Here is a 25,561-nt window from a genome sequence, read left to right as displayed (position 1 = left end):
TGGAAGCCAGAACAATTCACTTCTTTATCAAGCATGTTAGGGACATTGTCTTTGGATCAGATGTAAACCAAAGTCCCTAAATCACATACCCATTCAACAGAGAGCTGCTACCCTGCTGGCCAGATTCGCAATATGGATAGTTATACTCAGTCTACCTAAATTCCCTCCTACAGTTCCAATTAGACACAGTATTCCTCATCCACAGTCCTAAACTGTTTTGTGGGTTTGACATGTGCCATGAAACAGCTTCTGCGCTTCCTCCCCAGAGATGGTGAAAGCAATTCCTTGAAGCATCAAGTTTGTAAATCACACTGGGGGCCCTGAGGAGGAGAAACACGCTAGGAAGCCCAGGATGCGACTCTACATATTTAGAAATCAGACTGGAGAGTTTGATTTGTGGATTAAATCCAAATCTCATCTAAAAAACTTGCAGAAAGGCCCAATCTCTTTGTAAGGAGTTCTGAAATGATGAAGAGCATTGCCAGGCATTTTCTGGTGGTCAGCTGAAACACAATCCTACCCATCTGGAACAATACAAGGAGGAATGATGACCTTGAGGTTAAGGTGCTCACCTGGACCTCGAAAGATGGGTTCGGTTCCCAGGTCTGCTGCAGAGTTCCTGTGTGACCTTCATTAAGTCACTTATTCAGCCTGTAAAATGAGGTTAGCCCTTTCCCATCTCACAGAAGCATAGTGAGGATAAATATATTGATTAGGAGGCACTCAGATGCAAAGCGAAGTGCAGGTACATGGAGAGAGGTCAGATCCCCAGCAGACTAGTTATTGTACCATCTCCAGAGGCTCCATCCCCACCTACCTTATTACCGCTGACATTTTTAAAGGCTCTGTAGACGTTGAGCAGGGTGAGGTGATCCCCCTCGCTGGAAATGAACTTCTTCCGGACAGACTGCACTTCATCCCGCCGGGATGGGGGGTTGTAGAGGATGCTGTCCACCGAGAGCAGGGACACGATGGTCAGGATCTCCTCTGTGCAGTGGAACTTGGGGGACATGAGGATAGTCTGCAAAGCACAGAGCAAGAGCTGCTTTCATGCGTTTCACCAGCTAGAAAGTTGGCAGATTTCGACAGCACAGTAATCTTGGTGGGTAATGTAAACTTGAAAAGATACCTTCTCTGTGTTAAACTAACTCCTGGCTCAATAGGATCAGATATAAAAGAGAGGGGAACTCTGGTTTATTCTTAAAATCATAGAAGACAGAGGGAAGAGATGTACTAGGGGACATAGCTTGTCCATCCTCATGCCAATGCAGTATCACGGAGGCACTGGTAATAATAACTATCATTAAGGATTATTCTTTTAAGTTGTCCTCATTTGAATGAGCTAAACTACTCACAAACCTTGAATTACACACTTTCACTATTTAGGCACACAGATATACACATACACGCACACGACTGGGGAGAGCTGATCATTTTAAGGAAATTTCAACCTAACACCGCTCATTCATATGAAAATTGTAAGTAAGACAAAGTCAGCTCTTTTGGAAACTTTGGTTTCAACTCTAACTTGCCTCATTAAAATCAACTAATGTGCTAGAGGAAAGGAGGGGAGCAAATGTCCTACCTATCAACAAGAGGCACTAAAGGTGAATTCCAAACCAGTAAGCCTCACTTCAGTACCAGAGGAAATGGCTGAAGTAAATAGGATTATAAAGCACCCGTTAGATGAGCAGGATATGACAGGACAAACCAGTACAGTTTCTGTAAAGGAAAACTGTGCCTCTCTAATCTACTAGGATTTTCAGCGCATGCGAGGCTACAGGTACTCAGGGCCAAGTTCTACATCTACTGCATAGCAGCAATGCTCACGGATATTAATAGGAGCTGCTGGTAAGCAGAAACTGCAGAATCAGTGCCCAATCAGGCACTCATGCTCTGCACGTTACTCCTGAGGCCAAAAAAATTAAAATTCTGAAAATTGTATTTGTCAAATAAATGTGGAGGCCCCAGCACGGCATTGGGAAGCAGAGGCCACTGGCTGCACAGCGGTGGGAGATCACTGTACAGCTCTCCCCAAGGACATAGACTCAGCAGTGAGGCTGCACCCGACCCTGACACAGCGCAAGGACTGGGCCCGCCCCAGAAACACTCCAGTGCCCTGCCCCTCTGCACCAGGTGTGGGCAGGCAGTCTCAGCAAAGCAGGATCCAAGTGTGGAGGGGCTTAGTGTGGGGGGTCCAGGGCTCTGTGTGGGGCAATCTGGGTGTGGGTGGCTCAGTGGGGGATCAGAGTGTGGGAGGGGGATCTTGATGCACAGGGACTTGTTGTGGGGTTCTGGGTGCAACAGTAATGGGACTCTGCAGGGCGGTCCAGGTGAAGGTGGTTGGGGCTTTGCAGGGGGTCCAGATGCTGGGGGAGTCCAGATGCTGGGGGAGTGGGGCTCAGTGGGGTTGGGATCCAGGTGCAGCTGGTTGGGGCTCGGTAGGGTGGGGGTCAGGGTATGGGTGGCTTGTTGGGGTGATCCAGGTGCAGGGGGAGTGTGGCTCATCATGGGGGTTCTGGGTGGGGGGGGTGAGGCTCAGCAGGAGGGTCTGGGTATGAGGGGGTCTGGATGCCCTGCGGTTGGGGGAAGGGGAGAGCAGCTCCCTGAACAGGAACCCCTCCCCCTGCAGCTGAGGAGCGCTTGGTGTAAGAAGCGCAGGGAGTTTGCAGAGCTTCTTACAGCCAGGGGAGAAATATGAGGGTGGGTCTGATACGGCTCTGGATGCCATGCATGGGAAGAGGAAGTCCCGTCCTCCCTAGCCCAGCCGGGACTAGCAGCTGAGCCCGGCACAGGGTAGGAGCCACCAGTCAGGTCTTCCTCAGTCCCTCCCCCTGCCCCACAGTGATTTACCTCTCTGCTGGCTGCCTTGGGCACCTGAAGCATGCTGCTGGGGAGAGTTGCATGACCGTACTTGTGGCTTCCCTTTGCTTCCCCGTCAGAAAGTCATTTTTCTGCGGGGAAGCAAAGAAATCTGTGGGGGACATAAAGTCTGCGCATGTGCAGTGGCGCAGAACTCCCCCAGGAGTAACATGTGTATTGTTAGGAATGTATCATGGTAACAGCACCTGTATGGAAGGTACCTTGTCGTTCTACCTTATGTGGAAATCTTACATGGAATCAGAAGGTAAATGTGGGAAATTTTGTCAAGACAAATCTCTTAACTCATTATCAAATCAAAAGGAAGTCGTTTAAGGAGCTTGAGAATAAGAGACTGATAACTATGGAAAAATAAATCCAGATAAAAATAAAGAGCTTATTGCCTATCATTTGTACTTTAGAAAATTTGGGTTCCAGAGGAAATGCGGCCATCTTCCTTCCCAGTGGGGTCAGAGTAACCTGATCCTCCTTCCGGTCCACAGCCCCCAGCAGATCCAGTTGCTCAATGGCTGCCTGAATGGCATCTATCAAGACAGAATGGTACAGCCGGTTGGCTTCATTGTTGGCAATATCAGCAGAGGTTAGGAGGACTCCCCCTGGCACCATCAGAGGCAGTGTCTCCGGATCAGAGTGAAAGACAACGACATGGCACTGCTGTGCCTATTATGATTAACCTGCTCGAGCCTCCAAGGCTGTCCACCAGGCCCGTTCCACTGACACAACACTCACAAATTATATTTTAAATAGAAGCAAAGGTCAGGTTGCCAGGCCAAGCCTTTGGCAGCAGCCCTGTCAGGACCCTTGCAGGTTGCTCTCCTTCTCTAGAAGCTTCCCACCAAGATTTCTTCAGATTCTTTGCACCTCCAGCCTACTTTTATCCCATGCTGCTCCTCACTCTGTTGAGCAGTTGTATTCCCCAGCTCCTGCCACCAGTGGGCCTGCTTTCACAACGCTGACCACAGTCAGTGAGCACTTAAGGGACTCCAGTCCACCCAGATGGCAGAAGATTTTGATGAGTTCACTTGTCAGCTAGACCCATCGGGAGAGGTGGCAACTGTCCAGGAAGTGTTACGCTCCTTATGATACAGGCTCCCCCCGCTCTCCATTATCAGTTCAGCGAAAACATTTATTTTCAGATAAATTCTCAGTGACCTATTACCCACTCCTTCCAACGCTGCCTTCACACCCACTTACCTGGGGATGGCTTGGACATAAAGTCAAAGGTGAGAACGTTGGGAATTCTCAGAGCCAGGAGCTGTAGCATCACACTGGCCAGGTTACACCTGCAAAGGGAAAGAAAAAAAATAAGAACCACCTCAACCACCTGCCTCTGTTGAGGCAAGTCAGGCAGACCTGCCCGACTGGCACCTCTGAAATCCTGCACGCTGAGGAAGACCAGCCCAAGAGTGACCTCCGCGCTCCCCTGTCTTCAGAACTTCTGCAGAGTGGCTACTTCTTCCAGCAGCACCTCCAGTCACACAGCAGAGGGGAGGAAAGAGCAGCAACAGTAGCAGAGGGAGCCTTTATACACTCGTTTTTGTCAGGAATGGGGGAGAAGCGTAATAAGGGAAAGGAGTAGAATACAAAGGGCGGAGTTCAAAGGGTAACAACCAAGGTGACACTGGAAGTTGGAATCTCCCCAGAACAGCTGATGGTATTTGGCACAGACCTTGTTGGATTCGGAGCCCCCTCCCTGAGGGCTGAGCAAGGACACAATGGGTAAACCAGTCACTTCAGCTATCCCTTGTAACCTCATCAGCCTGCTGCCAGTTATGTCACATGAGATGGGACAGTACAAGCTTAAAAGGGATGGGGAGAAAAAGCTACAAGTCCGAACTGATGGAGGAGGAGCAATAAAATTCCCTGTTCTTCTTGTTTCTGACACCTTTCTCCTGACAATGGGGCTGCTGGTGGAGATGGAGCCAAAACCTGAGCGCTGACAGCTCCAGGCGCCCCAATCACAAAACACACCCAAGCTGTGAAAACAGAATTAACCACAACAGGAAGCCAGCAGAGACACCGTTCTGTCTCCAGCTCTGAATGCCCTTCCTCAGCCCATACCCATTCACAGCGCTCACAGGCCTCCCTTCAGAGTTGCAGATTCTGGCTACGCGGCAGGTCTGGCTAAGGGAAGGCAAGGCTGTGTGTTCGGGGAAGTGGATTCTGTTCTCACCTCTGTATCTCAGGTATTGTCATTTTATCAAACTTCTCGAACTCATCCTCTGTGTAGAGCCGGTAACAGATTCCACTGTCCTCTCGTCCCGCTCGCCCTGTACGCTGCCATGCCTGGGCCTTTGACACCCGCTGCACAGCCAACACTTCCAGGCCACTCTCTGGGAAAGGAAAAAGAGTCCACATTAGTGAATATTCACATATGCGGGGCTTTGGAAACGCAGCTAGTGCAAATTCACACAGTGGCTGAGCACTGATCCTAGGGGAAGACAGAGCACCTCCTACTGAAACAACACCACTTAAAGGTAGTCTCCCATCCAAACACTAACCAGGCCTATTCTTGCTTAGCATACAAGACCTGAAGACAGCTACATGGTGCTGCATCCACTTGGTGGCATTTCACAGCTCCAGGGGTATTTTTACACTGCACGTAGACACCCACGGCTGGCCCATACCAACTGACTCGGGCTAAGAGGCTATTTAGGGTGTACATGTTCTGGCTCAGGCTGCAGCGTGAACTCTGGGACCCTTCCACCTTGCTCAGACATCTACACTGCAATAAACAGCCCCGCAGCCTAGTCAGCTGGCAGGAGCCAGCCACAGGTTTTTAATTGTAGTGTAGACATACCCCAGGAGGCCCGGTAGAATTCCACACTTAGCTGACTCTCCCCACAAATGGACAGCCCTGTATACACCCTGTCCCAGGATCAGATGAGCACTGGGGAAGAAAGCACATTCAGTTGACAGGATGAACACACACAAAAAACCCGCCTGAAATACGACGTGTTAAAGACTGGGGCAGAGGGGTGTTTTAAATCAGCTTCTATCAGGGTTTAGTGCCTCAACATACGTATCAAGAATTAAAAATTATTTCCATATCACTCATCTCAACTCCTCACCAGGGCTGAACTTCTTTGCTTTAACCATGCCTGTGTCCACAACGTATTTTATTCCCGCAATGGTGATGGAGGTTTCCGCAATGTTGGTTGAAAGGATCACTTTGCGATAGCCCTAGGAGGAAGAGCAAACAAAAGAATACCACCTAGCTCTTATCTAATACTTCGCAGCAATACAACTCAAAGAGCTTTACAAAGGAGGTCAGTATCATTATCCCCATTTGACAGATGGAGAAACTGAGGCAGTGGTGACTTTGCCCAAGGTCACCCAGCAGGCCAGCGGCAGAGCCAGGAATAGAACTCAGGCTCTCCCAAGTGCCAGTCCAGGGTTGTATCCAGTAGGCCACACTTGCAGGAGTCCCAGCTCCCACTTTCCCACCTCAGAGTCCCAAGATTCACACATCCTTATTGGTGTACTTTGACTTGGTTACACTTTAGAGTATTGTGTCAGTGTGACCAGTGTGTATGGCTACATTAAAACTCTAGCTACTGGGCAGATTTCTAAAAGAAAGGAACTTTGCAATCAAAAACAATTAGTCAAATCAAATACAAGACCCCCAAAGGGCTGTTTGCAGTGTAGCCTTTACATCTTTTTAGTTTTGGTTCTGGTGAAAGGCATGAGATTAGAATCCCTTAAGATCTGGGTTCTAATTTATCCACTGACTAGGAACAACACAGGCTGTAGCAATGTAAGTTCCTCTGTGCACATACACACAGCGCTGCCAAGTCTGCTACACCCTGGAGGTTAGTCTTCTTGGAATTTCAGTACGACCTGGAAACTGCCCAGTGAGGCTGGCCATCTGGAATGGTGCTTTCTGTGACGAGGCTCTTCGTCCACAAGGATCCTTATAGAACACGTTCCAAAGGCTCTGCATCTCATTACCAAGCCCTTGGGCCCTCATTCCAATACCTTTTCTGTATCCAGGGCAATTATTCCCATATTGGGGCTAATGTTGAGGAGAGACTTATAGGGGTGACACCCCACATATCGCACTGAAAACATGTACCCTCCTGTCTCCAGGCAGTAGTCAGCCAGGGTCATAAATGAGGATTGCTTTTAACCCACGAGAAGTACAGCCCTTCCTGTGCAGGGAAATGGACAGTGATGTGGATGCATCAGCTCCCCTAGGTGTCCCCCAGCCTGGCTTACCTTGGGTGCAGCCTGAAAGACTCGGAGCTGCTGTGTGTATGGCAGTGAAGCATAGAGGGGCATCACCACCATCTGGGGGCAGCCATCGGGAAGGTGCTTGGCGATGTCTCGGCAGGTTTTGGTCATCGCTTCGATCTCTTCCTGACCCGTTAGAAACACCAGGATGTCCTGAGAAGAAGGTGCTTCCTTGGGGGTTGGGGAATTAGAAACGAGTGTAAGCTAGTGGGGGGAAGAAGACTCACGCAGAAATAAAACAGCCGTTATCAGTAGCAGCAAATCTTCTGAGCTCTCCTACCACCAGCAGAATAGATGGAGCAACTGGGGAGCAAAGCTGAATGGGAGCATACAGAGTGAGGTGCTGCTCCCACTGGATTCACTGAGACGGAAGGGGGCTCAGCACTTTGTAGGACCACCAAGAAGGAGAAAAAAAAAACTAGAGAGAAACGGATGGTTCTGCTTTATTCAACAACTTTCCAGTGCACCTGAACGAACAAGCTAGTCTGCCTTCCAGTGGCAGTACAGCTGGCCAGTAATCACATGAAAACCTGAAGAAGAATAGTTAGGAAAGCTAGGCTGCATACTTTGCTTAGCAGTCTCCTTTCACCTCCAGACTAGCGTTCAATTCCTACAACCACAGCAACAATAAGTATTTTAACAGCGGCAGATGCAGGATATTAATGGTTTATTTAACAGCTTTCCGCCAGTCACACCCCTTAAAAGCCACTGTATACATACAGCTCCGAAAGCACCGTGTCACTGTATGCTCCAATGCAGAGGAGACGCGCTGGATATATTTCCAAAGACGAGAACCGCAGGCACCTCTTTCAAAAACTCAAGACTAACCATCTGGCAGTTTCTCGTTGAAACACTTAGTGCTAGTCATAAAATATTGATGAGCTTTTAATTCATTAGATTTCCATTTTCTCTATAGTTTCCCTTAACAACTACATCAGGGAGGCGATCTTAATGATAATCGAAGATTGGCATTTTTTCATTTTGGTGCTCTTTGTGGATTCCACAATTCTGTAAGTAATGGGGTGCAAATAAATTATTCCCTGGAGTGCAATATTTTCCAATATTTCCTCATCTAACGCAGTCACACCATCAGCATCATCTACCCGAGAAGTAGATTTTAAAAGAATATAGGGCCAGCTGGCCCACACTGAAGTATGAAAGCTAAAGATGAGAATACAACAGCATACAGAACAATCTCCGAGTTCTACTAACGATACAAGCTGCAATTTCAGGCCATGGGATATTTGAGATCATGAATCTCATGAATCTCACATTAATATAGCTCATTCAGACTTCAGGGGTGACACGAAAAGAATCCTCAATGCTTGTAACTATCACTTGGATCTGAACAGCCAGAATGATAACAGATGAAATATCCAACTGCAGCATCACAGGAGCAATGCTTGCTCCCAAAACGCCCGTGGTACCTGATGGATTTGGAAGACCGACACCAGTGCTGCTTGGAGGTAATCACTCTGAGGCTGTTTGGTGTAAAAGATCTGGATTGGATGTTGCCGACCTTCTAGATAGAGAACTGGGGCTCCGTTGAAGTACTGAGAGAACTGGTCTACGTCCATAGTAGCTGACATGATCACCACCTACAAAATGGGAGCAAGGCAGGTGCTATCAATGGGACTCAAGCGTGAGACATTTGCCAACAGGCCTACAAAACCCAGCCTCCTTAGACTGCCAGGATGAACACCCAAACCAGCAAAAGGTAAGAAAGGCATTTAGTGCAGAAGAGAGCTACATTTTTTTCTTCCGGGCCCTCAAATCTACAGCCATCCACTCCCACTGTGTGACACCCCAGCACGTGTTATACATATATCACACCATACGCTACAAAAGGAGTGGAGAAGCGAGCTTAAAGGGTTCCAGACATTTACTAAAAACAGCTACGCCTGGTTAGAACATTCAGACTTAAGAGATGGCTTTCAAGAAAGGGAATGTGTTCAAGCTAGAAAAGTCAAACATGCCAAGGACCCCGCCCTTAGGGTGGTTCTTCATAACACAGTTAGTTTGTGTGTTACAACAAACTCAACTCCTGTCCACACACAAAAAAATCTCTAGCTCGCATTAAGTGGTGCTTTAAATTAGCTGGTGGGGATGGGTTGAAGCTCGAGTGCTGTTGAAGCTGCAGCTAGTAATGCAGCGTGGATGCAAAAGCTGGAATTAGAACACATCAGCGGCGAATCCAATCACTCTGCTGCTAACCAAACCACTCTGCGTCACTCCAGTGTTCTTCTGAAGTGACTGGAACTAGGCTCTCTCTAGTGCACTAACTGGAGTGTATCTAACTCAAGCTAACCATTGCAGTGCAGACCTGCCCTTACAGGTGTGGAAGAACCCCCACTCTCCATCAGCATAGTGCATTCTGCTTGGGGGCCAGGTGGGGAATCTGCACTCACTTTGAGTGGGAATTTGCCCAAATCCTTCCGTTTCTTGAGCGCCGCTTTCACCACCCCAAAGAGCACGTCTGTGTGTATTGTCCTCTCGTGAGCTTCGTCTAGAATGATGACACTGTATTTGCGCAGCAGGGGATCGCCAATGGCTTCGCGGAGAAGCATCCCATCCGTTAGGAACTTGATTCGCGTCTCTTCAGAGGTGAAATCTTCAAAGCGCACCGTGTAGCCGACCTAAGGAAACAGTCATGCAGGACAAGGCACAGACACCAAATCACGTACATTTATAGCCGCTGTGATTCACACTAAAGGATCCCAAAGCATCCAGACTATCCTTACAGCCATCCCGTCCCCCATATCCAGTTAGAACCGCGAGTGCAATTTAAGGAGGCTGCATGTATTTTCATTCTGTGGGTCACAAGCCCCAAGATTCTAACCTACCCCAAAGAGAGCTGTCAAAATCCTAGCATAATCACTATTTTCTGGCACTGATAGAGGAAGTTCACCCCCTAAGAAAACCTGAAGAATTCACTGTAAAATATAATAAACACAGAAGATATACCCCCCTTTCCCAGAAGCCAGTGAACTGGATCACAACTTGTTAGCATTCATACATACAAGACATTAAAGTAGAGTGAAGGTCATACACTGCCCACCGTTTACATGCACAACTCCCATCAACATCAACTCCAGTTTCACCATGGATTAAGTGCTGGATGTGACCATTTGTACATATCACAGGTGTAATGAGCCTAACCCAAACTAAAACCAGTTCCATGGGACACAGCAGCTGCAGAGGCTCTGACAGATGCCACGCAGAATGATTTTTCTGTCCCGGAACACCTCATCCAATGGGCTACGTGTGGATTATTATAAACGGCTACTCTCAAATTAACAGTGAATTAGCAGTTTGGAGCCCTCATACCCAAAGGCAGGAGGGCATATTGTAGAGGTAACTAGTCCTAGGAAGGGTAAAGGCCGCCAGGTTTGTGCAGGGCTTCTCTGTCACCAGTGCAAAAAGCAAAGGGTCACATGCTCCCTAGCAAGATGGGTCGTAACTGGAAAAAGGCAGCACGAGGAGCAGCAACAAAAGCCAAGCTGTGCTTTAAAACAAAGTTGTGGAGAGGGTAGGAGGAGAGAGGAATCATCCATTTAGGTGCAGACTATGATAAATTCATTGTGACCTTGAAACACACCGCTTAATTTTTAAAATACCGAACAAGGGGATACACTCCAACCCTAAGTGCATCCTATGAGAGAAACCAAAAGGATTTGATCAGTGCTAAAAACCCACCCAAAACCCCAACATTTGGCCCTCAGAATACTGAAAAGGCCGTGAGTACACTTCTGTTCATGTTTAAACATTCAGTAAACACAGACACCACCACCACCACCCTTGCTGGAAGCCCCTGTCTATTCCTTAAACACTTTTATATATTTTTTCCCATTCTCCCTAAACCACACATAGCAACTGCAGCAAGTTCCCAAGAGTCACAGCTCTGCTTGCCACCCAAGAACGCCCTAGCTTGTTGCAATCATCAATAATCAGTGCTGGAACAGGGGGATAGGACAAGCTGATTTTTTACTCATTAGCCAGCATTTTTTTTAAATAAAAGCAACATAGCTGGACCCACATGGCGAGAGAAAAGCCAAGCGAGGCTCAGCCACTGGGCTGGATGGAAGAGACAGTGTTTTTATTCTTGTATACTATTAAATGTAGACAGCACTTTATCCCTTGTGGTTCTAGGATCCATACAACTGCTCTCACCACCTGCTGTCCTCACCTACCCAACACCACTGTGCATCTCAACCGCTTTATTTGAGGTCACCTCACATACCAGTTTTCCCAGCTCTGTTTTCTTCTCATCCGAGACTCTAGTAGCTAAGGATATAGCAGCTACTCTACGAGGCTGGGTCACCGCAATGATGCCTTGGCGGCCGATTCCTGCTTCATAGAGGTACTGTGGGATCTGTGTCGTCTTCCCTGAGCCTGTTTCCCCTATACAGCAACAAATGAACAAACAGCTGTTATTTCTGTAGCATCTCTAATGAGAGGCTCTCAAGCCATTTTGCAAACATTTGTTAATTAAGTCTCATCCCTCCGAGAGACAGGTGTTGTTCCCATTTTGCCAATGGGAAAGCTGAGGAAGAAAGAATTAGGGTGATTTAGCCTATGGGAACAGAACCCAAGTACCCCAGCTCTAATCACTAGATACACCACTTCACTTGATAACGCTCATCTCATTCCCCATGGTTGGTCCCTGGTACAGAATTTGAAAGGCAAACTGCAAGTAAATAGAAGCCGAGTTCTGTACACTACAGAAGCGCTCCCAAGAACATTCAGCACAGCACAACGCCTACAATTCTTCCTTTTTAGGTTCCCCCAGCATCACAGCAACCTACCGTACTCAGACCCCTGGATGGATCGCACCTGCCTAGGAAACCCCTGCTGGAGCATGGAGTTGGCTCGTGAGGCTCAGATAAGTGGTTTATTTTCAGTATATATGGCACTAGTGTGGGGCCTGGGTTTCAAAGCTTTTGAAGTTATGCTCCCATAAAATCCTGGGAGCAAGAGACAGATGAGACCCATTCAGTCATCCAGTCTGCCTCCCTGCCACTGCAGGACTGGCTCCCACACTAGGCTTCTTAGTGTTTTGTGCAGTTTAGTCTTAAAAGTTCCAGGCAACAGAGCTTCCACAATTTGCCCTGGGTGACTATTCGCAGCTGGAACTGTCAGTTTTCTCTGATATTCAGCCTAGAAATTGCCTGTCTTAATTTTATCCCCCTATTTCTAGGTATATGTCCACCTACCACACCAAATGATTCCTCTCCATTGGGTTATGCCCCCACTTAATCATTGCTGGGCAAGTACTTCTGACGTAGATGGATTTTTGTTTGGCTTGCAATTCATCTTTAGCAAACAAGAACACTGGGCTGAGAAACAGACACACAGACTGGAGCTGTTCTTTCAGCACCACACAGAGGGCTACCCAAAAAACGCCATCCCGTTATCCCACCCATGCTCCCAATTCTGCCACTACACAGTCAGCTGTAATGAAAGTGGCAACCATCGCTTACTACATAGGGCACTATCAGTCTTATGGACCAGTAACATAGGACAGTGATAAAAATAGGGCTTTGTACTAGCACTGAGTTACTGGATCTGCTTGGACCTATTACAGCACTGACGACAAAATCCTTTCATTGCTTGGGACAGATACAAGTTGGAACCAGGCACAACTCTTCAGAGAACATGAATTTGGAACTATTTCAAGTCTCAAGAGCAACAAAGAGCAGAAAACTGACATTAATGCCAATTTCATTCCCCTTCAATTTTACTGGTTCTTATGAGTCTGTTTTTAGTACCTTTAGTGGGAGAAAAATACTTTTAAATTCAAAAAAGAATAATAGGCAATTTGTAGCGCTTCAGCTTTCTCGTGGCCAACAACAGGGATTCCTCCTCACAAAGGTCTCTGAACATGTTAGAGGTGCATGGAAAGGGGGTCGGGGGCTGTATTCTTCTTGACTCTTGTAAAACACTCACAGTAGAGAACAAGACACCTTTCACTAGAACCAAGTAGCTTCCAATACACCAGATCCTGAGCCAAATATATCCCTTCTTTAGGTAGTGGAACAAACTGGAAGAGACACCCCCAGCTCTGCAACCTCCTCGCCTATTAGGTCTTGTCCGCTGTTGAGTCTGGTATGGTTGTGACCAGTACACAGTGCTAGCTTGTGCTGTACCCCTATGTTCACCCCTTTTACAAGACTATGATAAATTTCATATAAAAGTATGCCTTGTGAGGTATCATTTGAAAACTCATAATTTACTGATCATTATTATCCTGATAAAATGTGTGTGGCAACATTGTATGTAAAGATACAAGATTCTAATGTACGATGTTACTGGGGCTTTGCCTACACTGCCAATTGTAGTTCGCAGGTGCTTAAAAAAGCCTCCCCTCCACCCCGAAAGACAAAAGTTTTGCAGCAGCAAGTGGCAGTGTAAACGGCTCATTGTCAGCAGGAGCGCTCTCCTGTCCACAACGTAAACGCCACTCGTAGGGGGTGGAAGTATTTTGTCGGCAAAAGTGCCGACAAACAGCGTTTACACTGCCCGACTTTTAGCGACACGGCTGTATCGCTAAAAGCTGTGTAGTGTAGATAAAGCCTAAGAGAGATTCAACACCTGGAGAGCAGTCCACAAACGAGTTCTCCAGAGACAAAGGACTAGCCAACACCTCAGCCAGGTGTCAACAAGTTCACATAGGCCATCACCTGGTTAAGTGGTCATTCTTTGGCATGAAAGAGGGCGTGGGGAAAAAAAATCTACATCTTGACACAAACATCTTAGAAAGTCTGTGTGGATGGAAAGAAACCCTGTCTCCTGAATCTTAGCTGGAGATGACTCACAAAGCAGAGAAGAAACTACAAGAAAGTAGACTAGATGTCCCATATTCTCTCTTCCTTTCTCTCTATCTATCCACATCACCTCAAGAACAAAGAAAGAAACACTGGACTTGGGGAGAGATCCTGATTGAAAGGAATTCAGCCAATAAGACCGTGGTGAGAGAGACCTTTGTTTTGAATTCACTTAACTTATTAAATTAGGCATTAGTTGTGTTTTACTTTTACTTTTTTTTTCTTGTAACCAATTCTGACATTTAGCCTTCTGTAGTTAATAAACTTGTTTTACTGTTTTATCTAAACTAGTGTGTTTGGATGGAAGTGTTTGGGAAACTCCATTTGAGATAACAGAATCTGTGCATATAATTGTCTATTAATAAAATGACGGACTATGTATGAGCTTGTATCATCTGGTGAGACAGGAGAGTAGATTGTGTCTATGCTGTGTACATTTTTGTGATGATTTTGCAAGGACATCTATCTAAGATGACAGAACCACCAAAACAGATTTTTAAAAACACATTTTCAAATATTTACTACTTGCCCCTGACATAAGTAGGACATTCTGATTATTATTTGTATTGCAGTAGCATCTAGGAGCCCCAGTCTTTGTCCAGGACCCTGCTGTGCTAGGCACTGTACAAACACCCACTGAACAGAGATGGTCCTTGCCCCAAAGAGCTTCCAGCTAACTAATGATTTCCACCTCCTGCCCCTTTCCCAAGATACTCACGGAGGAGGATGGTGTCACTTCAGTCAAGTCACCATTAGATCTTTTTTGTTCAGCCATGCTACTGCCAGCAGTATTACTATCCTTATGAAGGCTAGTTGACATGAAAAGCCCACATCCACTAACTATGTAATTAGTGGCCATAAAGAATATGATGCCCCGCTGTCAGAGAAAACTCCTATACAACATAATTCTTCATGAAGAGCAGTGAATAGAAATGCACATATTGAGGGGCTCGCATCATGTGTATTTTGCACTAAAACCACATTTCCGCAGAGGTACGTCTTCTATTTTCTTTTTCATGGTTACACTTTGACACATGCAACAGGGCTCAGAAGTCAGCAGGGTGAGGGCAATGTGGGAGCAGAGGAAAGGAAGAAGGAATCAGAAGAATGGTAAGAAGTTCAGAAGTAACATTATTGTGTGATACAATTGTGATTCCTAGACAGATGGGAAGCAGAAAACCAAATGTAAGCCGCCCAGCTGCAGACTGGGGCAGAGGGAGGAACTATTTACTGCACTCTTCAGCTGCAGAACCTTCAAGTGGCATATTGTAGGACATATTTAGCACGTGATAATGCAAACCAAACAACTATAAAAGGGAAATGAGAAAAGTACTATGCATTCCTTGACTAGAAAATTATTGTGGTCAACATTTTTTTGAAGTGTTCGCTGATTGCATGTGTGAAATTTGAGGCACTTCATGCCTAATTTTAACAAATGCTGAGCCCCTACGTTTCCAGCTGGAGTCAACGGGATCTGCAATTCTTCAGCTCCTAAAAGTCACACATAAGGTGTCTCAAGCTGGGCTCATAAAAACAGAGGAATCATTAGTGAACACTTCTGAAAATTCAACTAAGAAGGTGTTTTTACCTAGGGAACAGAGGGTTTTTCCGGTTTTGGATTTTTTTTGGCCGGGGGAGAGAAGGAAGGAACTATAGGATCATAGAAATGCAGGTCTGGAAGGAACCTCATGAGGCCACCTAGGTCAGTTCTCTGCACTGAGGTAGGATTAAGTATTATCTACCATCCTGACAGTCGTTTGTTTAACCCGTTCTTAAAAACCTCCAATGACAGATTCCACAACTTCCCTAGGTAATTTGTTCCAGTGTTTAACTACCTTTACAGTTACAAAGTTTTTCCTAATGTTTAATTAAAGATCTACCTGGATGCAATTTAAACCTATCACTTCTTGTCCAGTCCTCAGTGGTTAAGGAGAACAATTAATTACCCTTCTCTATATAACAACCCTTTACATACTTAAAGGCTTATCAGGTCCCCTCTCAGTCTTCTCTTCCCCAGACTAAACAAACCCAATTTTTTCAATCTTTCCTCATAAGTCATGTTTTCTAGACCTTTAATAATTTTTGTTGCTCCCCTCTGGACTTTCTCCAGTTTGTCTGTATCTTTCCCTAAGTATGGTGCCCAGAACTGGACACACTACTCCAGTTGAGGCCTTATCAGTGCAGAGTAGAGAAGAACTGCTTCTCATCAACATTCCTGCTAATACATCCCAGAATGAAGTTTGCTTTTTTTTTTTTTTTTTTTGGCAACAGTATTACATTGTTGATTCATATTTAGTTTGTGATCCACTATTGCTCCCACATCCTTTTTCTGCAGTATTGCTTCCCAGGCAGTCATTTCCCATTATGTATTTGTGCAGTTGATTATTCCTAAGTGTAGTACTTTGCATTTCTCTTTATTGAAATTTCTTCCTATTTATTTAGACTATTTCCCCCGTTTGTCGACATCATTTTGAATTCTAATCCTGTGGTCCAAAGCACTTGCAACCCTTTCCAGCTTGGTATTGCCCGCAAACTTTGTAAGTGTCATCTCTATGCCACTATCCAAATCATTTATGAAGATACTGAATAGAACCAGACCTAGGACAGATCCCTGTCCACCCAATATGCCCTTCCAGCTTGACTGTGAACCATTAGGGGTGGCCAGCCTGAGGAGGAACCAGAATTTACCAATGTACATTGCCAAAGACCCACAGTAATACATCAGCAGCCCCCAATCAACTTCCCTCCCACCACCACCACGCTCCCACCACCTCCCACCCACCAGCAGCCCCGCGCATCAGCGCCTCCCGCTCCCTCCCCGCACCTCCCGATCAGCTGTTTCATGGCATGCAGGAGGCTCCGGGAGGGAGGGGGAGGAGCGAGGGCACGGCAGGCTCAGGAGAGGGGGCAGGAAGGGGTGGAGTGGGGGCAGGGCCTGTGGCAGAGCCAGGGAGTGAGCAGTGAGCAACCCCCTGGCACATTGGAAAGTTGGCACCTGTAGCTCCAGCCCCAGAGTCAGTGCCTATACAAGGAGCCGCATATTAACTTCTGAAGAGCAGAGCCACAGATTGGCCACCCCGCATTATAATAATTACTCTCTGAGTAGTAGGAAAGGGATTAAGGGAGGGATAGAAAGCAGCAATAAACTTCCTGGCTTTCCCCATACAATTAAGTCACTGCAAGTCTTAACTGAGAACCTTGCAACTCAAAGTCAGACACCATATAGTATGAACAAACAATTTGTATCTAACTACTGAAAAAAAGCTAATGCGGTCTTGGGATGCATCAGGCAAGGTATTTCCAGTAGAGATAAGGAAGTGTTAGTACCGTTATACAAGGCACTGGTGAGACCTCATCTGGAATAGTGTGTGCAGTTGGTCTCCCATGTTTAAGAAGGATGAATTCAAACTGGAACAGGTTCAGAGAAGGGCTACTAGGATGATCCAAGGAATGGAAAATCTGTCATATGAAAGGAGACTCAAAGAGCTTGGCTTGTTTAGCCTAACCAAAAGAAGGCTGAGGGGGGATATGATTGCTCTCTATAAATATATCAGAGGAATAAATACCATAGAGGGAGAGGAATTATTTAAGCTCACTACCAATGTGGACACAAGAACAAATGGAAACTGGCCACCAGGAAGTTTAGACTTGAAATTAGAAGAAGGTTTCTAACCATCAAAGGAGTGAAGTTCTGGAACAGATTTCCAAGGGGAGCAGTGGGGGCAAAAGACATATCTGGCTTAAAGACTAAGCTTGATAAGTTTATGGAGAGGATGGTATGATGGGATAGCCTAATTTTGGCAATTAATTGGTCTTTGACTATTAGCGGTAAATATGTCCAATGGTCTGTGATGGGATGTTAGATGGGGTGGCATCTGAGTTACTACAAATAATTTTTTCCTGGGTGTCTGGCTGGTGAGTCTCGCCCACATGCTCAGGGTTTAGCTGATCGCCATATTTGGGGTCGGGAAGGAATTTTCCTCCAGGGCAGATTGGCAGAGGCCCTGGGAGTTTTTCGCCTTCCTCTGCAGCGTGTGGCACGGGTCACTTGCTGGAGGATTCTCTGCACCTTGAAGTCTTTAAACCACAATTTGAGGACTTCAATAGCTCAGACATAGGTTAGGGGTTGATACAGGAGTGAGTGGGTGAGATTCTGTGGCCTGCGTTATGCAGGAGGTCAGACTAGATGATCAAAATGGTCCCTTCTGACCTTAAAGTCTATGACTCTATACTAGGGCACATTGTACCTAATTACTAACAGCACTTTAGATTATTAACACTCAAACAGTTTGAGAAAAAGCTTTTCACTGTATGTCATACATTCATGTGGTTCTCCATTTGAAAAATGAATAAGACTGTAAACTCTCTGGGACAAGGTCTGTCTTTTACTCTGTACAGTACAATGGGGCTTCATACCTACTGGAGACATTAGCAGAGATATACCTATACCTATCTCATAGAACTGGAAGGGACCTTGAAGGTCATCAAGTCCAGTCCCCTGCCTTTACTAGCAGGACCAAGTACTGTCCCTGATGGTTTTTGTTTGTTTTTTCCCCGGATCCCTAAATGGTCCCCTCAAGGATTGAGCTCACAACCCTGGGTTTAGCAAGCCAATGCTCAAACCACTGAGCTATGCCTCTGGGCATTCCCGTGACACAATCAGCTTCACTTCCCAGCACAGTGGGTTATGAACACTGTAGGAAAATGTTTCTTTGGACAGAGCAGTTTCTTTTGGAATTGAAGAAAGAATCCACATAGACTTTGCAAATACTTAATTATATCTATCTAAAGTACTTATATGACCCCCATCACCACCGTATCTGAGCACCTCACAATCTCCAGTGTATTTATCCTTGAAGCATTCCCATGAGCCTGGACAGTGCTATTTACTCCATCTTTACAGAGGGGGAAACTGAGGCACGGAGCATAAGTGATTAGCCCAAGGTCACATAGCAAGTCTGGGAAATTGAACCCAGAACTCTCAAGTCCTCGGCTAGTGCCCTCACTACTGTCCTGCTCTGCTATACCAAGCTAAACGATGGGCCAAGCCCGAGTCGCCCACATCGCTTTTCGCTAACCCAATGTCTCAGCAATAGCTGGGGGACCAGACTCCCGGGCAGAGGAGGAATAAGTTACTTCTCTGTCCTGGCAGGAAGAGGACTGGCTGCCCCGTCTGGGTGGGGTGGGGGAATAGGGCTATTCCATGGGGCTCCTTAGCCCACGAGAGCCCCTGGCAGGCGAGGGGGGCACGAAGGGGAATGGGATGCTGAGCGCGCCCTGGGAGACAGCGGGGGGTAGGGAAAGCCCAGCGGAGGCGGAAGAGGCAGAGCCCCCGGGCCGAGTGGGGCTGCGGGGGGCTCCATGGTGGAGCGGAGACGGGGGCACTCCCGGGCCGAGGGGGGCTGCGGGGGGCACTCCCGGGCCGAGGTGGGGGGTGTCTCCCCCATCCCTGCCCCGCCGGGAAGGTCGCTCCCGGCCCGCGCTCACCGATGAGGATGGCGCTGTCCAGGCTCCGGAGCTGGCTGAGCAGCGGCCCCCGCGCCTGGAAGATGGGGAGGCTCCTGCGCTGCGTCTCCCCGGCGCTGGGAGCCAGCGGCTGGCGCTTGGCTGCGGGCGGCGCCAGCAGCATGGCTCTGCGGGGAGCGGGCGCCAGCTTCAGTCTCTTGGCCGGGGGCAGCTCGCCGTCCTGAGGCATCGCCCCCGGGCGGGCCGCGGCCGGGCCGGGATCAGCTCCCGCCCCTCGCCCACGTGTTCCCGCGGCCGGCCGCGCACGGGGATTACCGCCCGGCTCCGCGACACCCCGCCTGGGACTACAACTCCCAGCCTGCCCCGCTCCCGCGGCCTGCGTCCCACTAGCCCAGAGCGGGGCAGGCTGGGAGTTGTAGTCCCCACAGCCGCACGTGGAGCTGGTCTGCGGCCCACCTTAGCATGCTACAGGGTGGGCCGGGCCTGCGGACCTTACCCTGGCCACGCTGGGTAGGGGCCGTCCATAAGGTATTAGGGGGTGGATCCTTAATTATGGTGGTTGTGTCACTGTTACGGGGGTGTCTTGAAAAAATCCCCCCAAAATGTTATGTAATTTATGGACAACCCCTTACTCTACCCCCTTTTCCCCCCAGGCTGCCAGCTACTTGTTAATAAAAGTGTGAGAACATGTGTATAAAGGGCACAGACACAAGTAAAGAGTCACCTGTGTGCAGCCCACCTTTGCTATCTCAACTTTATACTGATAAAACCCTATGTGTCGGGATGGTTTTAAGGCTTCTAACATATCCCATAGTAAGGCATCCACTTACCCGGCCTATTGCCATAGGCATATTCACATGGTTTTCTGCATCTTGTCTTCAATCACCTGAGGAGTGCCAGAAGGAAAAGTGCATGGAGACAGAGCACTGAAGAGTGTGTGCTCAAGCCTTAAACCATACAAAGGATGATGGAAAAGGGGACAACAGAGAGGGGCACTGGGGAAGTCAGAGCCTTCCAGCACAAAAGAAAGGGGATGGAGTAGGTCGAAAGAGGACAAAGATCTAAGTTTAGGAGTCAAAATGAAGAGGATCTGAAATCTTGGATTAGAAAAGAAAGAACAGAAGAGGGATATATAGATGAAAGAAATGCGCCAAGCAGTTCCAAATGGCTCCCAAGCCTAGAATTTCTGCTGGTGTCCCTCCACCAAGGGCATTTGACAGTCCATGGTCACCACATTCAAAAATACACTGAAAAGTGGATTAAACACACAAACATTTACCACAGAAAGAGGCTTAAAACATCCCTTTTAAATACTGTTTCTGCCCTTTTTTGCTAAAGACATCCACTACCCCACTGTTATGCTGAGAGATACTGGTGACAATCACAAACCTCTGAGACTGGGTATGAATGTACCCTGCGATTAACGTAACTGTCAGGATGAGTTAATCAAAAAAACCCAGCAAAACCTCCCACTCTCCCCCCCCCCCCCCCCCCGACAAAGGAAGGGCTGTGAACCCACACAAGAGGTTTTGGGGTTTTTTTGGCTGAGTATTGTTTGGCTATTGTTTGGGGTAGAACAGAACAGAGAGGCACAGGCAAAAAGTAAGGAAGCCAAGCAGTAGCTTGTGAGCACAGTGTGACCATGGAAAAAGCTAGAGAGAGCTTTTGGGTCTGGTGCTGGCTAAAGAGGCTCCAAGCTGTAAGCTAAGAAACTGCTCCTTTTTGTTTCTGGTTCCTCCTGCATTTGGAGAAGCAGGGCTTTGTACCTTTCCTTATAAATAAACAAGACTGCAAAGAAAATAGCAGACTCCATCAATTTCTCCTTCCAACTGGAACATCGCCAGGGCCCTGAAATTTGACTTGCCGCTTTTCAACCTGAGTGGCTACAGTACCATTCTTTGGGAACATTTCTACCAGAAGTCCTCATGGGAGACTGGGCCTAGGTCTAACACTTCTTTTCTCTGTTCTGCTGGAAGGTCCAACTGAAATGTGGAAATTATCTATCTCCTTTCTCCAGAGAGGGAAGAAGGCAAAAGATAGTGTATTTAACAGTGAGGACAGAGAATGGAAATAAGGTCACCCTGTTAAATATCTCAATACTAGCAGTATCATCTTCTGCAGTTCACTTCCCCTTGGAATTAACTAATTACACCTCTACCTCAATATAACGCTGTCCTCAGGAGCCAAAAAATCTTACCGCGTTATAGGTGAAACCGCGTTATATTGAACTTGCTTTGATCCCCCGGAGCACTGCTTTACCGCGTTATATCCAAATTCGTGTTATATCAGGTCACGTTCTATTGAGGTAGAGGTGTACTTTCTTAAAGATTAGTGTCCCGGGGCATGGAGGAATGGGCAGTTTATTTTTATTTTTAAAAGTGTACAAGCAGCAGCTTAAGCACAAGAATTCGGGAGTCCTGCTTCTGAATTTTAGGCCCAAATATGACACAACATATGGGTAAATTACTTGTCCCCTCTCCATTATTTCACCAGTATTGGGCAGTCACCGTAGAATCATAGGACTGGAAGGGAATTCGAGAGATCTTCTAATCCAGTCCCCTGCACGCAAGGCAGGATTAAGTATTATTTAGACAATACCTGACAGGTGTTCGTCTAACCTGCTCTTAAAAATCTCCAGTGACAGAGATTCCACAGGCAATTTATTCCAGTGCTTAACTACCCTAGTAGGTAGGAAGCTTTTCCTAATGTCCATCCTAAACCCCCCTTCCTGCAATTTCAGCCCATTGCTTCTTGGCCTAGCCTGAGAGGTTAATGAGAACAATTTTTCTCTCTCTTCCTTGCAAAAAACTTTTATGTACTTGTTATCATGTCCCCCCAAAGTCTTCTCTCCTCCAGACTAAACAAACGCAGTTTTTTCACTCTTCCCTCATAGGACATGTTTTCTAGCCCTTGAATCATTTGTGTTGCTCTTCTGTGGACTCTCTCCAATTTGTCTATATCTTTCCTGAAGTGTGGCACCCAGAACTGGACACAATACTCCAGTTGAGGCCTAATCAGTGTGGCGTAGAACAGAAAAATTACTTCTTGTGTCTTGCTTCGTTGCTTCCTACCATGCTTCCCAGCACACTGCAGCAAATAAGCTTACCTAGCTGCACGGAAAGAATACAAAATTCACTCGCTGCTTTAGAAAAATACTCCAACTTCAGTTTGGGACAATGTTGACTTTGGAATCTGAAGGTGGGAGAGTCTCAACCAAAGCTACCGTTTTAGAATCACAAATGAAACACCTGAAAATAACTATGGCTGGTTCCTTATCAGTAGCCACCACACCATCTTCTACACCATTTGGGTAACGAATATTTACTTCAATAAAGTGTGAGTGCCTGAGGTTTCAAAGAGATGAAGCTTAAGAGAGTTTGAGAAACAGCTTTCCAAACTAAAGTATAATACAAAGGCTCTGATGTGGAACAATCACTGCCACGTATTGGGAATCTAATTTGGCTAAGCAAGTGTTTTCTTCAGTGGTTCTTGCTACTGTTAAATATTTTATACATGCAATTTATGAAGTACAATACTTTTCTTCATTTAAACTTTGACAAGCGGTTCAGAGGATGAGCAGCTTTGTTTTTAGACTATGACCAAAATTCTTCACACATTTGTTAAGCACTTAGCTGGCCTATAAAATGTCTTATGAACATGCAGTCTGTCCCATCACCTAGCCACCTACCCTCCTTGAATGATCTCCAAGGAAAGAAGAATGCCGTAGAAAGTGCCGTTAGCAATTTGACACACAGCACTCTCACCAATAGGATGGTGTTTGGGGAAGCAGTGTTCACTTATAGTCATTAAAGACCGTTTGGCATTTTTCCACAAAAATAAGGTTATTACATATTTGGATAACTGCATTCCACCTCCACAATATTTTACTGCCACTTAAAGTGGCTGTATGTCCTGTCAAACTGTTGTTTACAATTTCTCAACACTATTATTAGTGGCTATAACTTATGGAAGTGGTAGAGGTAGTTCAGCTTTCAGTGAAATTTAAAAGAACAACAGTCGTTTAAAGCCATATAAGTACCTAAGACAGACACAAAAAAGGTGGCTTCTTCCTATTTTAAGTTCAACAGATGATTTGTCTCTCTCTAAAGTATATGCCTGAGTTATTATAGGACTATAATGGGGAATACTGACCATTTGAGGTCAGAGAGGGAAATCTGGGAAGCCAGGCTACCCTGTTCCAGGAGTCCCAGAGCAGTCAAAGGCCTAGGGAACAGCAGAGGCAGATGCTGGAAGAAACAGATAGTCCCAGAATAATAGTGTCTGGAAGAAACCAGGACCAGGAGCCTTGTAGTGTAGAGTAGGATGGGGCATAGCTTCCTTACCCCCCAATCCCCCGGCCATCCAGAACAAATTCTGGGAAGGAGAGCAGCATATAATCTATGTCTTCCCTCACATGGGTGTAAAAAAGCTTAAAGAAATGTAAAGGAAATGCCAGAAAAGAGCGCAACAAGTAAACAGAGCTAGGAAACAACAGGCCATGAAAAGCCATTATATACTATAACAAGCCAGCAGCTGTCTCTCTAGCCGCATAACTCAGGCAAGCAGTCTCCTCCTATACTTCCTATTTCTTTATGATAGGCACCTCTCAATATCCCAAGCAGATTTACTTCAACATCTTCTTTAATGGAGCAGTAGGCCCGTCAGCCACTAACCTGGCCTGCAGCTTGCTGGTACTTAGCCTGACAAGCCTGCCTCCCCTTTATGTTAAGCGAAGGCAGGGGTCTGGGTGACAGGAGATAGAACTCACTGCCCTGAAACTATGTCAGCTGCATAAAATTCTATGGTCTGGAGATTAAGGAACTGGTGTTGCTCCCCAGCGACATAAGTGGCTTCAATTGCAAACAGTACAAGTTTCTGAAAGTATTAAAATATGGGAAGATGCAAGGCATAAAGACTAGACAGCATCTGCAGACAACTACATCATGAGGTATTTCAGGATAGCCTATACGTCATTCCCTCATCTTATTTTTTGAGGATGCCTCTAGCACCACACTTCTATTAATATGCTCTTTAAAACTTGACTTTGAGTACAAATTAACAATAAATATACTGCAAAAAGTAGCAAGTAGTTTCAGTAGACGAGCCTGGGTCTTGATCCTTATGAATATATGCATATGCTTCTTGTTACAGCAGTGAGAAACAGACCTCCCTTTTACAGACCGATTTTGGTCCTAGCTACAGAATTGTCCTTTAGCACCAACCCCTGCCTGCTAACAGTCCACCTGCAGATTAACAAGAGTCTCTATAAAAAAAATTGAAACATGAATCTAATCAAATTGCCCCCCCCCCCCAAAGTTAGACCCCAATACATTCTTACCTCTCAAAAGGATAAAAGTAGGATTTAAAACACAGGCCAAGCCATTTTCTAGACCAAGAGATTTTTGTAAGTCTCAAACTCTTATTTTTAGTGATACGCTGCCATCTGTACTAGCTTCCTGTTATATTGAGATGAAGTTTTACTGGCAGTTACTGGCAGACGGAAGACTACGGAAAGCCACTCAGTTGAGACATTTGAGGTGTACAACTCACCATCAGCCCCCACCAAAACATCAGAGTACACACCTCCCACTCCATTTTTGAAATTCATGATTACGATGGATGGATACCTTCAGTGATCAGAAGTGGGATACAAAACCTCTCAAACAAGTCACTAGTTCAAATCCAATCCAGGTTAGCTGGTCCATTCTGTGATAGCTGTTCAGTGGCTTATGTGAAATGAGTTGCTGTCACTCCAGTTCTTGTTGGCTAGATGTCCATATCACTCGCAGCCCTCTCGTTAGCAGTCTCTGCAGAGTTCAGGGACTGAATTTAGCACACAACATTAACAACCCTCTTCTCTACAGGGTGTGGCTGAGGCATGTTGGTGAGGAAACTTAGGATTTTTGCCATGTCTCCAGGGCTGTCACTGGAACCTTTTATTAACACCAAAATACCACATCAGGGAGCTTTCATGTTTGCAGCAAGCATCTGTTAAACTTTCTCTAGCCTCGTCTTCTTTTCTACCATTTCCCTCAAATCAACAGATTATGCAAGAAGGTAACAAGCAGTCACAAGACATTTTATTTTATTCACTCACTATCTCAGAGCTATGAGTATCCCAGTCTAAGAGCTACTAATCTAAATTATATGGGAAAATC

The 25,561-nt window shown here is 46.3% G+C and overlaps 1 protein-coding gene across 2 annotated transcripts in view; it reads right to left on the bottom strand.

Annotated features, from left to right (window-relative positions):
* The window catches only part of DHX33 (DEAH-box helicase 33), a 29,772-nt gene extending 4,547 nt beyond the window's left edge, over window positions 1-25,225 (bottom strand). The window contains exons 1-10 of one of the 2 annotated variants that reach the window (XM_065573338.1): window positions 25,031-25,225; window positions 11,354-11,514; window positions 9,522-9,749; window positions 8,541-8,711; window positions 7,099-7,284; window positions 5,952-6,063; window positions 5,054-5,213; window positions 4,075-4,163; window positions 3,277-3,404; window positions 818-1,021 (exon numbers count right to left, since the gene is read on the bottom strand). In XM_065573338.1, the coding sequence (XP_065429410.1) occupies window positions 818-1,021; window positions 3,277-3,404; window positions 4,075-4,163; window positions 5,054-5,213; window positions 5,952-6,063; window positions 7,099-7,284; window positions 8,541-8,711; window positions 9,522-9,680 (1,209 nt within the window). In that variant the 5' untranslated portion in view covers window positions 9,681-9,749; window positions 11,354-11,514; window positions 25,031-25,225. Of the gene's footprint in view, window positions 1-817; window positions 1,022-3,276; window positions 3,405-4,074; window positions 4,164-5,053; window positions 5,214-5,951; window positions 6,064-7,098; window positions 7,285-8,540; window positions 8,712-9,521; window positions 9,750-11,353; window positions 11,515-19,424; window positions 19,751-25,030 lie in introns of those variants that run through there. The other variant, XM_008166167.4, reaches the window with a different exon arrangement.
* Window positions 25,226-25,561: the final 336 nt, after the last annotated feature.

The sequence above is a fragment of the Chrysemys picta genome, chromosome 19 (assembly GCF_011386835.1).
Source record: "Chrysemys picta bellii isolate R12L10 chromosome 19, ASM1138683v2, whole genome shotgun sequence".
Lineage (NCBI taxonomy): Eukaryota > Metazoa > Chordata > Testudines > Emydidae > Chrysemys > Chrysemys picta.
Note: the sequence above shows the minus strand (reverse complement) of the source record. Positions and strands in the feature narration are given on the sequence as shown.